The sequence below is a fragment of the Naegleria lovaniensis genome, assembly GCF_003324165.1.
Source record: "Naegleria lovaniensis strain ATCC 30569 chromosome Unknown tig025, whole genome shotgun sequence".
NCBI classification, from domain to species: domain Eukaryota; phylum Heterolobosea; class Eutetramitea; order Acrasida; family Naegleriidae; genus Naegleria; species Naegleria lovaniensis.
Window position 1 is genome coordinate 329,594 of NW_025407847.1, and position 16,378 is coordinate 345,971.

Consider the following 16,378-nt stretch of genomic DNA (forward strand, 5'->3'; position numbering starts at 1 on the left):
AGTAACAAATTCAATTGTTTAAAAAGGAATGAAATTTAACACAAATACACCACGTTAGCTTGATCAATCATGACTTGTTGCAATTCATAGGCCTTACTGAAAGTGACATATTCTGGACTGAAAACGAAACGAGAGAAGGTGTCACCCAAGTTCACTAAAATTTGTCGATTCAAAGTATTAAAGCAATCTCTCACTGATTTAGCATCAATGTCAAACATTGGAACTGGAGTGTTCTTGGTTGCAACCTTAATGTCCTTATCCAAGTTTTCAATGTCAAGTTGGAAGTTTTCTCTTGCTTCTTGTTGTTTGTTAAGAACATTCTTGTACAGATAAAGGAATGAATTTCTACATTTCGACGGAATGTTCACTTCTGTTGTTGCTCCTGTCATGATATACGTATTATAAATGAAGGAAAGGAATTTTGGAACAGCAGCTAAATCCTCGCCATAAGTAATGGACTTGTTGGATCGTAAATCTGTGTAAAGATAAATGTTTTCCAAAGAAAATTCCTTTTCACAGAAAGCTTCAAATAAGTGATATCCTTCTTCACTGTCCAACACGATACTCATATCCTTATTGACAAGTTCTTCTTCGCCATCGTTGACTTGTGTGGCGGTAATTTCTTGTTGGCTATTCTCTTGTCTGTCCTGGCTCTTTTGCTTTTCACGATTTCTTCGTTGGCTTCTGGTCTTGTAATGGAGAAGAACAAGCAAGGTGTATCCACCAAAGACTAACAAGTAAGAAAGAACGTAAAGTACTTCAAAGATAAATGAAACTCCATCTACTGTTAAAGCTTTCTGGAATAATTCAGCAGATTCAAATCTAAAGGATAAACTGCTGAGACCAATGACTTGATTCAGGAATAGGAAACTAAAACTAACAATGTAGAGAATCATTTCCATTCTGAAATAGAGTGGTCCATCGAGTGAAATGAACCATCTGTACATGCCTACAAGAGGATTGGTGTATTCTTTCTTGGTATTAGACGCTCCGTTATCTGCATAGAATACATTGGACTCTCTCTTCTTGCCAACGGCTCGAGCTTTTCTTTCTTTTTCTACCTTTTGAGAACCGATAAAGTCGAAGATAGTGACACCAATAATAATCACACTGAACACAAATGCAGTTAGTGTGTATGAAATGGAAACAATATAAGTATAAGCAGATGCTGAGATGGCATTAGTTCTTCTCAATATTACCCACAACGTCCAATAACACAAATTAATAATTGCAAACACCACTACGATGGTCACAAACAAGCCAGTCGAGGTACAATAACGTAGTGCTTTTAGAATTCTTTCACTCTTCTTTTCATCTCCTCTAGATTCGGCAATTAACTGATAGAGATATTTCATGAACTGGAATCTAAACACTTGCATGACATATGATAAAATTGCTGTTAGATTCATAGTGTTCACAACAATTGCCACAATATTTGCAATGACGTTGGCTGCAGTGTCTCCAGCTTCCCACATTTGGCTGTCACTAGACAATAACTGACCAACAAGAACACCTCTTTGAATGATGTATACTAATAAACTTTCGATCATTAGTGCTGCCATTCCCAAATAAGGTGTTACCAATCGACTGCTCACTGGTTGTTCCTTTCTATATACAATCAACAATATTAAAATCACTGATGATGCAATGAAATAGAAAACACCAAATGCAATTTGAGCAAAGTACAGAGAAGCAACTTGATCTCTCACTACAGGAGGAAGAACTTGAGTCTTCTGTTCAAGGAAAGTGGAGAACATGGTTGTGTGAGTGCATGCACATTGAATCGTTCCAGAAGCTAAATCCACAGAATGGAGAGTACATCCAGATTCGCTCCAACTTGATTTTGATTCATCATAGTACCGACATGAAAAGGTATTATTTGAAGTAATGTTCTTTGAATCCAGTGAAATCTTAAACGAAAGTATAATGGGTTGAGCAAGGTCCTTGAGAGGAACTGTGGTAGCATCTTGCAAATACTTAAAGTCAACGGCTATGGATGTACTTGGGTTTGATCGAGTATAATTGTTAGAATATGGAAGTGTGGAATATGAAATCAATGATGTTCCTGAATTCTTGGAGTAGCCATTGTATTGAGACATGATACTGGAAATACTAAGCCCAATTTCTGTTTCACCAGAGGAAAGAGTTTGATTTCCGCTCACAGGTCCAGATAACTTGAAGCTGGAGATTGTAATGTTAATAAGAGGAGTCGAGAAGGAAACTTTTGGTAGTTCTTTCTCTTGAGGGTTAAGCACTTTTGGAACTTCTCCCAACAAGACCATACTAGCCAATTTTGAGGTCACACTCACAGTTTGATCTGCTCCAACACCGGATGATAATAAATTAGAAGTGACAGCAATACTTGATGTGACATCAGTGGCAGAAAGTTTAGACTTGACGAAACCATAGAGCTTAATTTCTTGATTGTAAAGGTCCTCAATAGAATTGACAAAGCTTGTCAATTTGGTTGTAATTTCTGTCACAACTCCTGGGTTTACAGATCCAACGGTTGAGGTTAAAGCCTCAAATGTAGCAAGAGCACCAGCTGGATTCTTTGGGTCAATTTCAATCTTCTTGACAAGTTGATACACGAGCTCGCTAGAGTTACCACCTGAGTTTGCACTAACCACAGTGATGGATTGATCGTAGGCAGCAACAGTCAATGCAGCTCCACTCAAACTGTTCACCTTCTCAAGCAATTGTTCGGATGTTCCATTAAATGCAGCCACTTGAACTGGAAGCGTTTGCTCAGCTTGAGAATCTATATTTCCAAGTGCATCCATGACAAAGACGACCAATTTAATTTCCTGAGTCGCTGCTGCTCTCTTACTACTTGTGGCCTTTGCCTTAATAAAAGGTAAGTAAACCGAGAGAGAGGTATTGGTCGAAAATTCTGTCAATCGTACTGGCTTACCAGTGTTAGGATCGTAGAAACCAATAGCATAGCTCAATGGTAACAATTCTTCAGGAGCGTTCCATGGCTGGATGGCAATAGTGAATTGATCAGTGAGAGCTGTACCTTGTGTGGGCACCACAGAAACAATCTTTTCTACTTCAATAACTGTTTGGTTCGTTGTTGTATCATTCTTCACGACAACGATGACTGGAGGTCTTGCTGGTTGAATAATTGGTATGGAAACAGTACCAGTCATGTTTTTACCTTGTGAATTGAATACAGCGAGTGACATGACAATGGAAGAACTTGAAGAAATGTAACCAGAAGTGGACATGGTAATGGCTGGTGAGAAGAGCAAGTTATTGGCACCTGTAGTAGCACCCGTCGTTGCACCCGTTGAGGTGTACATTGGAACGGCAGTTCCATTCACATTAGCACTAACACGCCAATGATAGGTGAGCGGGGAGGAGCAATTTCCATCACAAAGTAAGAATGATTGAACAATGGTTTGATTGAGGGAAACTTTGGAAACAATGGCCTCAATGGATTGCCCAGCTTCAAGCTTTGTTCTGACGTACGCAGAGGGCAAACCAAATATTTCGAGAGATGGTACATTGACATCAATGATTGGAACTGGAAGAACTGTCAAGGTAAATTTCACAGCGTTGGAAAGTCGTGGAGGATATTTTTCACCATTATCATAGGTAACGTTTCCAAAGAAACTGTAGGTGGCGGGGGCCAATAACATGCTTGGATTAACAATAAGAATTCTGCTAGCTGTTTGATTCATGTAAATGGAAGCGTTCGTTACTCCGGTGCAGTTTTCACACACCCAACTGAACGATAGTTTTGATGCATCTAGTCCTTCAAAGTCATTGGAAAATATCTCAATTTCCAAGTAGGTGATATTTTGATAAACTTTTTGTTGCGATTTCTTCAAGAAAATGGTTAAGGGCAAAGTGGTTACACTACAATCTGAAGCAGTAAATCCCTCTGAGCATGAGCATGTATCAAGCCCAACACAGGAACCTTTTCCGTTACAAACATTGGTCATATTGGCTAGAATTGAGAAACAAGAGGGCATTTGACAGTTATTGTCATAGTATCCCTTTTGACAGCTACAAACATCAGGAGAGCTACAGGAGCCTTTTCCACTACATACTGAGCTGAGATTGGAAGCAATTCCAAAACATGAAGTGATGGAGCACGAGGAGCCAAACCATCCTGCACTACAACTACAAGTATTAAAATCAATGCAGTGACCTTTTCCATTACATGCTGATGGAGAGGTTGAGTTAATTCCAAAACATTTGAAATCTTGGCAATTAGATCCACTGTAATTTGGCAAACAAGAGCAATTGTTTGATGATAGACATGTTCCGTGACCACTACACACAGATGCGTTGGTGAAGAGACTTCCACTACATTCAAAGAATTGACAACGATCTCCATAATATCCGTTCAAGCAACTACAATTATTAAAATCAATGCAATGACCATGTCCATTACATGCCGAGGGAGAAGTTGAATTCAATCCAAAGCATTGGAACTCTTGGCAATTGGGTCCACTGTAATTTGGCATGCAAGAACAGTTGTTTGGAGATTGACATGATCCGTGGCCGCTGCATACATTGGAGGAATTGAAAGGAATGTTGCTGCAATTGTACATGTCACAAGCCATAGAATAGTATCCTGGTTTACAAATACACTGATTTGGTGACACACAAGTACCCATATTGCATGACATGGAATCATTGAATAATTTTCCATTGCAATAGAAATATTCACACCGAGCTCCATAATAGCCTTGTGAGCAAGAGCATTGGTTTGGTCCAGAACAAGTACCCTTTCCACTGCATACTGACGAGTTTGAATATATTGTTCCTTGACAATCATGGAATTGGCAATTATCTCCGTAATATCCATTGACACATGTACAATTGTCGGGAGCGAAGCAAGATCCCTTTCCACTACATACTGAACTATTGCTCGATGCGACGCCAAAGCATGAAGTAAGTGAGCACGAGGAGCCAAACCATCCTGCGTTACAACTGCAATTATTAAAATCAATGCAATGACCTTTTCCATTACATGCTGATGAAGAAGTTGAATTAATTCCAAAACAGTCGAAATCTTGGCAATTGGAGCCACTGTAATTTGGCAAACAAGAACAGTTATTTGGAGATTGACAGGTTCCGTGACCACTACACACTGAAGTGTTGGAGAAAAGACTTCCATGACATTCAAAGAATTGACAACGATCTCCATAATATCCATTCATGCAACTACAATTATTGGGTGTTGCACAAACACCATGTCCGCTGCAAACATAAGAGCTATTGTCCTTATGAATATCAAAGCAACTAAATTGATCACAATTTGGTCCATAATACTCTGTAGAGTTACAGGAACAATTGTTGTGGCTGTGACACACTCCTCTTCCTGAACACACATTCGAGCTATTGTAGAGAACACCAAAGCAATTATATAAATCACAAGTGGCACCATAGAAATTGAATTTGCAAGAACAATTATTTGGTCCTGTGCAGTCTCCATGTCCATTACAAACATTGGTGCTGTTTGAAGCAAGTCCGTAACACAAGTAATCCTAACAGGTAGGTCCAAAGAAATTTCCACATTTACATTGGTTGGGAGCAACACAAGATCCCAATCCAACACAAACAGAGGCATTCGTGTAAACGACGCCATAGCAATCATACAATTCACAAGCTGCACCATAATATCCTGCACGACAGGTACAATTATCAGGCGACAGACAAGTACCATTTCCTGAACAAGCCATTGCGTTTTTAAATTCAAATCCAAAACAATCGAACTCATTACAAAAATCTCCATAGTATCCTGCATCACAAGAACAGTTGTTGTAGGCAAAGCATGCACCATGTCCTGAACAAACATTCGATTGGTTGAAAAGAGTACCATTGCATTGATAGAGCTCACAATTGCTTCCATAGTATCCGTGCAAGCATGAGCAATTGTTGGGTTTCACACAAGCACCATTTCCGCTACACACATTACCATCTGAGAACACAACTCCAGAGCAATTGAAAAATTCACAATTCATGCCATAATATCCTTCATTGCAGGTACAGTTATGGGGTGAAGAACAAACACCATGACCTGAACAAGCTAGAGTATCATTATTTTCATGACCAAAACATTCATATTGAGAGCAATAAGTACCAAAATATTCAGCGTCACAGGTACAGTTATTGTAAGAATCACAGACACCATGGCCAGAACACACATTACTCATGTTGTACAAGACTGATCCACAGGTGTAGTATTGACAATTTGGACCATAATTTCCTAAATTGCAAGAGCAATGGTTGGGGCCAAGACATTGACCTGCTCCACTACACACTCCACTCTCTGAAAACTCAAATCCAAAGCAATCATAGTTTTCACACATGGACCCATAAAATCCATTCTTACAGGTACAATTATCTGGTGAAGAGCAAGTACCATTCGTGGAACAAACAAGAGTACTGTTATTTTCAATGCCAAAGCAGTAATAACTGGTGCAATACTTTCCATAGTAATCTTCTTGACAGGTACAATTGTTGTAAGAATTACAGGATCCATGACCGCCACAGACATATGAGGTATTCGTGTGTGCAATACCATCACAAGTAAACAATTCACAATTATTGCCATAGTATCCAGTGTTGCAAGAGCAAGTGTTTGGACGAATACATTGACCTCTTCTCAAACAAACATCTGTCGAATTGTAGAGTAAACCAGAGCAGTCATAGAACTCACAATTCGTTCCATAATATCCCGTGTTGCAGGTACAATTGTTAAACGAGGAGCAAGTACCATTTCCAGAACAAACGGTTGGGTTTGTCTTGAGAATTCCATTGCAGCTAAAAATTTCACAATCTGAGCCACTATATCCACTATTACAGGTACAGTTATTAGGCGAAGAACAAACTCCATTACCTGAACAAACGTCAGATGCATTATAAACCTTTCCATTGCACTGATGATTTTCACAATTATTGCCATAGTATCCAGTCTGACAAGAACAAGTATTAATTCCAGTGCATGTACCATGAGAAGAGCATACAGAGGTGCTATTGAAAATGATGCCATTACAATTCCAAGCCTCACAATTCGATCCATATCTTCCTTCATTACATGAACAAGTGTCAGGAGCAGTACAGGTACCAACTCCAGAGCATACTGTTCCAACCAAAGTTTTGCTTATTCCGTTACAATTCCAACTGTCACAAGTCGATCCATAATAACCTGTGCTGCACTGACAAACATCTGTGTGGAGACACTTGCCATGTCCGCTACAAACGGAAGGATTTGAATTCAAAACAGAGTAACAATAATGAGTTTCACAATTGGAACCCGAATATCCTCCATTACAGATACAATAATTTGGTGAGTAACATGTACCATGTCCAGAACAAACATAGGTGGTATTGGTCGATTTGATGGAATTGCAGCTCCATTCATTACAGTAAGTTCCTTCGTAATTTCCTGAACATGTGCATGTGTTTGGTCCAGTACACGATCCATGATTACTGCAAACACCATACGAGTATTGATAGATACCATTGCAAACATTGTATTCACATCTGGAACCACCAGTACCTGAAATACATGAGCACGAGTGAGGACTTGTACAATTTCCTCTTCCACTACAAACTGTTGGATCGGTGGCATTCAGTCCCCAACACACAGGAGTTGAGCATTGACTATCCACCCACGCATAGTAGGAAGGTTTGCTTGAGTCGGCAGTTCCTGTATCCCAGCATCGAATAGCATCTGCACTGTAGATGGCTACAAGACCATTCGCTTCTAACACTAATCGGAAAGGTGCTGTTTGACCTTCACACGCTGGATTGATTTCTCGTACGAGTACATTGTTTCCATAAATAGCGAGTCTGCCTGTGGATTCCAACCTTAATTCATAGGGAGCTGATCCTTGTCTAGGTGTGTTGTTGATATCACCAAAATGTTCAAATATCGAATTTTGTTTGTTATCAAGGTGTCATGTCCATTGAATTTTGATGTCCATCGTGAATAAGCATGATCATTTAAGAACCACACATTATAGAAAAACCAATCAAGTCATCATGATTGCTAAAGTAAAATATAAAACCTACTTGTGAGTGCCGCTCATCCAGTACGGATAAGAGCCCGCAGTGTTGTCATAGAGAACTAAATTTCCATAAGGTTGCATTTGTAAATAATAGTAATTACTGTAGAGGGTCAATGAATTTCCGCCATAGAGAATATTGCTTCCATCTGATTTTAACATATTGTTAGAATTCATGTCGTTGCAATAACAAGTATCAGCGCCTGTACAAAATCCGTGACCAGTACAAACACTGGCATCATTCCACGCCTTTGAAAAACAGGTTTGAGCATTGACGCTTGGTAGCAAGTTTGAAAACTGAGAAAAGTAATGTTGGAAGTCATAACTATGGAAGAAAAGGAATCTAGAGGGTTCAGCGTCGTCTTCATGATGATGGCCTTGATAACTTGACACTAGAGACGAGGAACAACTCTTGTATTGATGTATGGACACATAGGATATCATGGCATTAAGTACTAGCACTACTAGAAAGGAGCCATACAACATGTTTATACAAAACATGATGGTTCCATGGGAAGAGTTGGCCATCTTGGAATGAAGATGATGACTTCAATGAATTATTGTTCAAATTGACACACGCGAAATTTTGAGTGTCAACCAACTCGGTCTCGCAATATTGTTGATATTCTAGTTGAGAATCGCTATTCCTCTACTTTTAGTATGTTGAGAGGTGTTGACACCAGATTTCTTTGTTTCTCTCCTTTGGGGTGAGAGGTGTCGATGATTGCAACGTTTTTTTTTAAAGTAATTCGATAATGTTGCTGCTGCTCATGTAGTTTTGAGGCGCAAGTTTTGTATTAGTAAAAATTGTATTATTTAGCACCAACAAAACCGGAACATGTCGTAGAGATTTGTCACTTGTCGAATATATATGCGAGGTCACCTCAGAATTCAACGGTCGCAGTGCTCATTGGCTTGAGGTCATTGTGTTCAACTGGACTCGTGAAGTCTCTATCTCCAAGTCATTTCACTTGCATTGATTTTTCATTGTCGCTCCTCTGGGTCTTTATTACATGACTTGATGTACAGTTGACCCGAGAGCGAGTAGAAGATTCCTCTGTTTCTAGAATGAACATTTTCAACTCGTAAATTCTGCTTATATTACAGCATTCATCCCTCTGGCTACAGCATTCTCCGAAACTCGGGTAGAGAGCAAGTTTACAACAACAGGCAGTTTCTCGTTGCTTGATCCTCCGAAGACCCGGAAGACAAACAACATCTCAAAAAATATCTGTGCCACATTTTTTTCTCAGCAAGCTCTTTTGATCATCGTGGAAGCAAGAGCGTTGAAGAAATTTCATTGTTTTTCAACGAATTAATTTTGCTTCAAGTTTAATTCATTTCATTGCTTTTAAACAATCATAGGAGAGTTTTGTCATCATTAGCAGAGTGTAAATAATAATTTTTGATTTCGGTTCTGTGCCATCATTTCAATCATCACCCGAGAGCATCAAAAGGTGGAACATAGCAATGCGTATGAAATGGGAAAAGGTCAAGATATGCACGAAATTAATCAAGAAAAAGAAAGATCCATTAATGTTATTGGTCATGATGTAACTGCCTCCAATTCAGCTGTAGCAGCCAGTGTGTTGAATTCCGAAGACGCTACTTCGTTATTTGTTGAGTATCAACAACAACAAGGCCTAGATGGTAAACCTGCTCTAGGAGATGGCAACAACCATACGGCATCTTTCGAAGCCATGCCTTTTTGGAAAGATTTTGTAGCTGGCAACATTGGTGGAATGTGTGGAATATTGGCAGGTCATCCCTTTGACACTCTGAAAGGTAAGTGGAAAAATCACATTCACATTTTGGAATATCTTACATTCTCGTTAATGTGTAATGAAATTTGGCATTTCAAACGAAATGCATTTTCCTTTCATCAAAATTATTCCTAACACAGTTCGTATTCAAACACAACCACAAAAGTATAACGGAGATATTTTCAATACCTTGTACAGAATTGTTAGAAATGAAGGAATACATGGCCTTTATAAAGGACTTGCATCACCATTACTTGGAGTTGGAATTTTAAATTCCATCATTTTTGGTGTTTATGGAAACACAATGAGAGCTCTTGATGAGTATCGTGGTAGAAATAGAGGAGTAATAACGAGCGATTTTCTATATTATGGAGATGTATTTCTTGCAGGTTCATTTGCAGGCTTGATCAATTGTCCGATTTGTAGTCCTCTCGAACTTGTAAAAACTAGATTACAAATCCAGGATCAATCGAAACTTGATCTGTCGAAACGATATTATACAGGACCTTTGGATTGCTTTATCAAAACTTGGAAATCAAATGGTATTCGAGGTATTTACAAAGGTTTTAACTCAACTCTAGTTAGAGACGTGCCAAGCTATGGCGCTTATTTTGTAATGTATGAATATTTAAAGGAAAGGTATGGAGAAGATCCACTAGCACTGTTTTTAAGTGGTGGTTTTGCTGGCATTGGTTGTTGGTATTTATCCTATTGGTCAGATGCCATAAAATCACGTATCCAAGCTCTTCCAGATCCACCACAAGTTGGACATGACAAATATAAGGGATTTATTGATTGTTGCATAAAGAGTTATAAGGCTGAAGGCTATATGGTGTTTTTCAGAGGATTGAATTCATCCATTGTGAGAGCATTTCCACTGAATGCTGTAACGTTTTTGGCTTATGAAACAGCAATGAAAATTTTGTAGGGGGCTTTTGTGTACAATAACATCATCAGTTGAGTGTTCAGTTAAATTTTAAAGCATTGCCTTTGCATCGGAACAAGTCCAAAAAAATGTCGATCATCTTACATCATCCTTCGACGCTTGTGATTGACTCTGCCATCAGAGATTGGGTTCTTTTACCCATTGTTATTTTCATGTTGTTATTTAGTATTTTACGACACTATGCTACATTGTACTTCCGTAGTAATAAGGAACCTCCGGTTGACAAATTTACACATTCACAAACGTTACTAAAAGGGCAAATGTTATCTCGTAATTTTAATTATATTCCTCACCAAAGCTTTCAATTAAAGAAAGCCTTTTTCAATAGAGAGAATGGAGGAGAATTTAGGAAAAAGATTGAAACCAATGCTTTATCGGCCATGGCAGATCCTTCCAACATGACTGAAATGATGAAAAACAATGTTCAAACAATGGTTCCGAATCTTGTCATGTTTGGTTGGATTTACTTCTTCTATGCTGGTTTCGTGATTGCAAAATTTCCATTCCCACTCTCTGACAGATTCCGAGCCATGGTACAACGAGGTATTGAGCTTCAATCTCTTGAAACTTCTTACGTTACTTCAGCTTCCATGTACTTTTTAATTTTGTTCGGAGTGAAGGGCGTTCTTTCATTATTATTGGGTGATAATGTTGCAGATGAGGCTCAATTAATGGCCAATTCCAATCCTCTCACTATGGGTCAAATGGGAGCTGCGCCAGGAACAAATCCCATGCTCATGATGGATTTTGGTAAGGCCTTTGAGAGCGAGAAAGATAATCTTGAACTGATTCAACACAGTCATCAACCTATGCAAGAGGCGGAGCAAAATCTGTTGAGCAAATGGAAAGCTGGCAGTAGCTTATGAATATTTTGTAACACACTAAACAATAATATAATTGGATGACCTCTATTAAAAGAATCGCGAATTTTGAAGATATTTTGAATTGAAAAAATGAATTCATCATCAAGGCACACAAAAACATCACACATGGGAGCGACCATACTGATTCTAGTGGTCCTAACGATATTCCTACTTCACCATGTTGTCACATGTGCATCCCTCTCTTCTGTTGAGACGAACGCTGACGAATCATTTGATATTTTTGTAAGTTTCACCTAGTTGAATATTGGAATTGACAATTTCTTTGAATCTACCCATCCATTTCCTTGCAACAGGTTTTTGCATTGACTTGGCCCGGAAGTGCATGCTATTCACTGTCGCCTTGTTCCGTTCCTAAGGGCATTTCTGACTTTACGTAAGTAATTTTCATCTTTTGGAAGATGTGCTTGATTGTTTTTTCAAATTAATTTTTATTGTGATGATTTGTATTGACCTGACACACAATTTCAACAAATTTTAGAATTCATGGTTTATGGCCAAACAAACTTGTAGGGAAATTAGGTCCTTTTTATTGCAATGCTCCTCGGTTTAATTATTCTCTCATTCAAGACATGAAGACTGATTTGGATAAATATTGGACTGGTACGTAAATCAATCAATTGGAAAAGATAAGTTTCTAACTATATGGACTCACAGATTACAAAAATGCTGCTCCTGGATTATGGCAACACGAATATGAAAAACATGGTTCATGTGCCTATCAGTTACCTCAATTTTCATCCAATGCAGTTCAAGATTATTTTAAAAATTCAATTAATCTTAGGAAAAGTATGAAAGATATTGTCAAATCATTGCAACAATATTCAATTACGCCCTCAAATACTACTTTTTATAGCATTTCTTCATTGAAAGACGCTTTTAAAAATTCAGGATTTGGTCGACCAGCTTTGGTGTGTTTTAATCAAACCATTTTATCAGAAGTGAGATTTTGTACGGATAAGAATTTAACATTTATTGATTGTCCAACACAAATTGGAGATTCATGCTCATCGAAGGATCCTGCAAACCAAAGCAATCAAATTGTTTTTACTCAACTCTCAAATGTCATTGTAGGACCTGATCTTACTTTGGTTGGAGTTTTAATTGGATTAATTTGTGCCTTTGTTGTTTTAAGCGTCGTTTTCTTCTTTATTGTTCTAGCATGCAAAGTATTGTTTGGTAATAAGAGGAAATATACGTATCATAATTTCTAAATTAAATTTTGTTTGACATTCCCTTGATTTCAATGGAATATACCATTAAGGCGAAAAAGAATACAACACACAACAATGCCTTTAACTACATCATCTTCAAAAACGATGTGCGAAATCATCCCAATGAAACCTTTGGCAATTCACCTAATGAAATCAATGGTGAACACAATGAAGCCAATGAATTCATGTCCACACAAGGTATGGACCATACTCACAAAATTTTGAATTTCAACGCTATCCTTCCTGGATCTCCTTCTCTCTGTGTTAATCAAAATAAGCATCGAAATATCCCGTTCGATGCACTCTCTTTGCCAAGTCTTTGCTGGGGTGCAGAGAGAATCGCTTGGAGTTTCGGAAAATTTTAAAATCTCTCAAAAAAAATGATTAAAAAGCCCTCAAAGACTTCTAATGGGTCCTCCTCTGCAGTGCATCAACAGCATAATGGAGATCATCAACAGACATTAGAGGAACAACAACAACAAGTACAAGTTGCAGAAAATGGCCATCCACAGAATGGTGAAGAAAAGAAGCATGATTTCTCTCCTCGGGCACCAAGTTCATTGCATCGGAATGAAGACGATGCTGCAGGAAGTGATAAATCCCCAGTGAATGAATTGAAACAACAAAAACAGGGTAGGTTTTAATCACTTTTTGGCAAAATGAATTCAAACTTGTCATTTGAAAATAGCTCCAAAAGAAGATAGAAAATTTGATGACTCTGATTCTGATTTATCAAGTGGTAGTGATCCCACAACAAAACACAATATTTTGCGATCAACCAGTCTTCGTAAAGCATACAAAAATTTGAAACAACAAGAAAAGGAAGAATTTGATTTGGTCCAGTCAGATGCCAGTCAATCTGAAAGCGAGGCAGGAAATATTCCGTCACACCGAAATGTTGTCACTCCTCACGTACCTGGAAAATCTCTATTGAAAACTCCCAAAGTTATGATTCAAAAACAAGAAACAATTAGTCAAAAAGATAGATTGGTGTGTATCACAAGACCATCTATTTTATCGAGAGACAGTGGAAATCAGCTCTCGTACAAGGGTTTTTTGAATTTGGCAATAATTATTCTTGTCGGTAAGTCACATTTGAAAATTCTTTGGTGATGGCTAATTCTAAACTGTTCTGTAGTGAGTCACTTGCGTCTAGTTTTGATCAACTTTAAAAAGTACGGAATTTTACTGAACACGCACGTGTACATTATGAATTTTTTGTCTGCTCCTTCCAATGGATTTCCTGTAGTAGTAATGTTTGCTGCTGTGAACATTTGGATTTTATTAGCTTTTGGTATTGAAAAAGTAATTGCCATTTACATACGCAACAAATTTTATCACTTGACGCGAAAAGGAGAAATGACATCCAAGAAAAAGGCATTGTGGCAACAAATTCTCAAGCAAGCAAGTCTTGTTTCTTTCTGTTGTTACTTTGTATTGACAACGACGTTGCTTGGAGTTTATTTGAGCTTTGTTTGGTTTTATCAACCTCATTCGGTGTCGGGAATGATGTTAGTGACATTGATGACCATTGTTTTCCTCAAATTAACATCGTATGGAGTAGTGAATGATCACTTGAGAGAACGTATTTGGGAGAGAAAAGCACAACAGTTAAAGACAGTAGAAAATACTTCCACTCCTTCCTCGAACAGAACGATTCCATGGTTCAAACAATATCCTGATAACATTTCTCTGAAAGATATATTTTACTTTATGTTGGCTCCAACACTTGTCTATGAGGAAGCATTCCCAAGGACAAAGAGTATTCGATTTAAAGTTGTGTTATATGATTTATTGGAATTGTTGGCATGCACTTTTGTATTGGTGTTCCTTGTTGAGCAATATGTAATGCCACTGATAGAAAATTCTTTGGAACCAATGAGAGAACGAGAATATTGGCGTATTCTTGAGAGATTACTGAAATTGACAGTTCCTAATATTGTTATTTGGGTCATTGGCTTTTATATTGTTTTCCATTTGAGTTTGAATATTATGGCAGAATTGTTGAAGTTTGGAGATCGATTGTTTTATTTGGATTGGTGGAATTGTACAGATTTGAGTTACTTTTGGAGAACTTGGAATTTGCCTGTGCATAAGGTATGTTATATTGTTGATTTGTGTTGATTTGTGTTGAATGTATGAAAATTGGTTTAACTTGCATCCATTCACCTGAAAACAACAAACGTACAAACCATTTTTCTTTTACACATGAATGGCAGTGGCTGGTATTACACATCTATCTCCCGCTTGTAAATAACGGTTTCAGCCCTTCCATTGCAAGCTTTTGTGTCTTTTTTGTGAGTGCTGTATTCCACGAGTTAATCATTTCCATTCCTTTCCATACCGTTAAGGCATGGGCATTCTCAGCAATGATGGTCCAAATGCCACTTTGCTTTTTGACAAAGAAATACTGTAAGGGAAGTCAAATTGGTAATGCCCTGTTTTGGTGTTCTTTCATGATTGGTCATTCAAATTGTGTGCTTGCTTTATATTATGACATGAAATAATGACCTTTGTTTTCGGAAATAAATGCTCTTGTCAAAACAACGGACCTTTTGTTTTTACACGAAATTAGGTCAAAATTCATTTAATGCTTAAGAAAGGTTAAACAGTTTTAAGAATTCATCGAAGGAAATTAATCCATCGTTGTCACTGTCTACAGTGTTGAATAGTTGCCTAATCTCTTCGTGGTCCATCACTATTCCAATTCCTAGCTTTGTAGAAACTAAGCGGAATTCGTTGACCGATAAGAACCCGTCCTTATTAATGTCAAAGGTTGCAAACACCTCTCTCATGTCATCAACGGAAGCTGCTTGGTCCACCCACGTACTTGGTGTGGAGGTGGTACATTTTGGTAACACCTTATTGGAGCATTCTGTTTTCAGTTCGTTACTTGACGACGGCATCGGAGACTTTGGTCTGGTCCCACCAAATAGTCTTCTAAGGGAGAAGCCTGTCTGGTTTGGAGGCTTCTTTGTGATTAGTGGTGTGTTTGTTTTTTCTGAGGTCTCGTAACCTGTAGAGTGTCGCCTTTGACTTGGTGATGTGGGAGAGGGTGATCTTGTCTGTGTTCCGTAACAATCATTCACTGCCAGAGAATTTCTCTTTGGTGGAGTGTCGGTAATCGCTATGGATTTTCTTCGGGATGGTAATACCCTCCCAGCGTCCATTGAAGGCGTTTTCATTAGACTACAAAATTCCTCAAACGATATGACTCCTTTCTTTGCTGTATGAATTTCATTCATGATAATGTCCATATCGCTCAAAGTTACGGAATTTCCCAATGATGTAAGGGTGTGATAGAGTTCATCTCTACCAATATAACCGTCTCCATCCTTGTCAAATAATTGAAATGTTTGTTGAAAAAGTATTTTTTCTTTATGATGATGACGATGAGCAAGGCTTCAATTTGATCTTCCACTTACCTTCTGCTGTTACTTTTGGGGTGCTACTATTCCTCGACGATGGTAAAGGAGAAAGCGCTCTCATTTTTTATTGTACCTTGCTAAGCTGCCCAACCGAAAGGCCGCCTTAAGTACATAAA

The 16,378-nt window shown here is 38.2% G+C and overlaps 6 protein-coding genes across 6 annotated transcripts; 4 read left to right on the top strand and 2 right to left on the bottom strand.

Annotated features, from left to right (window-relative positions):
• Positions 1–35: 35 nt before the first annotated feature.
• On the bottom strand, positions 36–8,558 carry C9374_005800 (uncharacterized protein; the record flags this gene model as incomplete). Its single annotated transcript, XM_044695591.1, has 3 exons — positions 36–5,504; positions 5,580–7,860; positions 8,038–8,558. The coding sequence occupies 3 exons, from the start codon at positions 8,556–8,558 to the stop codon at positions 36–38; spliced, it is 8,271 nt and encodes a 2,756-aa protein (XP_044547687.1).
• A 953-nt stretch (positions 8,559–9,511) lies between these two features.
• C9374_005801 (uncharacterized protein) lies at positions 9,512–10,721 on the top strand (the record flags this gene model as incomplete). The annotated part of the gene is made up of 2 exons (XM_044695592.1): positions 9,512–9,815; positions 9,934–10,721. 2 exons carry the CDS (start codon positions 9,512–9,514, stop codon positions 10,719–10,721), a joined length of 1,092 nt encoding a protein of 363 aa, XP_044547688.1.
• Positions 10,722–10,807: 86 nt separating this feature from the next.
• Positions 10,808–11,605, top strand: C9374_005802 (uncharacterized protein; the record flags this gene model as incomplete). Its single annotated transcript, XM_044695593.1, has 1 exon — positions 10,808–11,605. The coding sequence occupies one exon, from the start codon at positions 10,808–10,810 to the stop codon at positions 11,603–11,605; it is 798 nt and encodes a 265-aa protein (XP_044547689.1).
• Positions 11,606–11,728: 123 nt separating this feature from the next.
• On the top strand, positions 11,729–12,834 carry C9374_005803 (uncharacterized protein; the record flags this gene model as incomplete). Its single annotated transcript, XM_044695594.1, has 4 exons — positions 11,729–11,845; positions 11,917–11,996; positions 12,102–12,223; positions 12,278–12,834. 4 exons carry the CDS (start codon positions 11,729–11,731, stop codon positions 12,832–12,834), a joined length of 876 nt encoding a protein of 291 aa, XP_044547690.1.
• Positions 12,835–13,214: 380 nt separating this feature from the next.
• Positions 13,215–15,341, top strand: C9374_005804 (uncharacterized protein; the record flags this gene model as incomplete). The annotated part of the gene is made up of 4 exons (XM_044695595.1): positions 13,215–13,467; positions 13,523–13,918; positions 13,973–14,931; positions 15,054–15,341. The coding sequence occupies 4 exons, from the start codon at positions 13,215–13,217 to the stop codon at positions 15,339–15,341; spliced, it is 1,896 nt and encodes a 631-aa protein (XP_044547691.1).
• Positions 15,342–15,428: 87 nt separating this feature from the next.
• Positions 15,429–16,323, bottom strand: C9374_005805 (uncharacterized protein; the record flags this gene model as incomplete). The annotated part of the gene is made up of 2 exons (XM_044695596.1): positions 15,429–16,210; positions 16,260–16,323. 2 exons carry the CDS (start codon positions 16,321–16,323, stop codon positions 15,429–15,431), a joined length of 846 nt encoding a protein of 281 aa, XP_044547692.1.
• Positions 16,324–16,378: the final 55 nt, after the last annotated feature.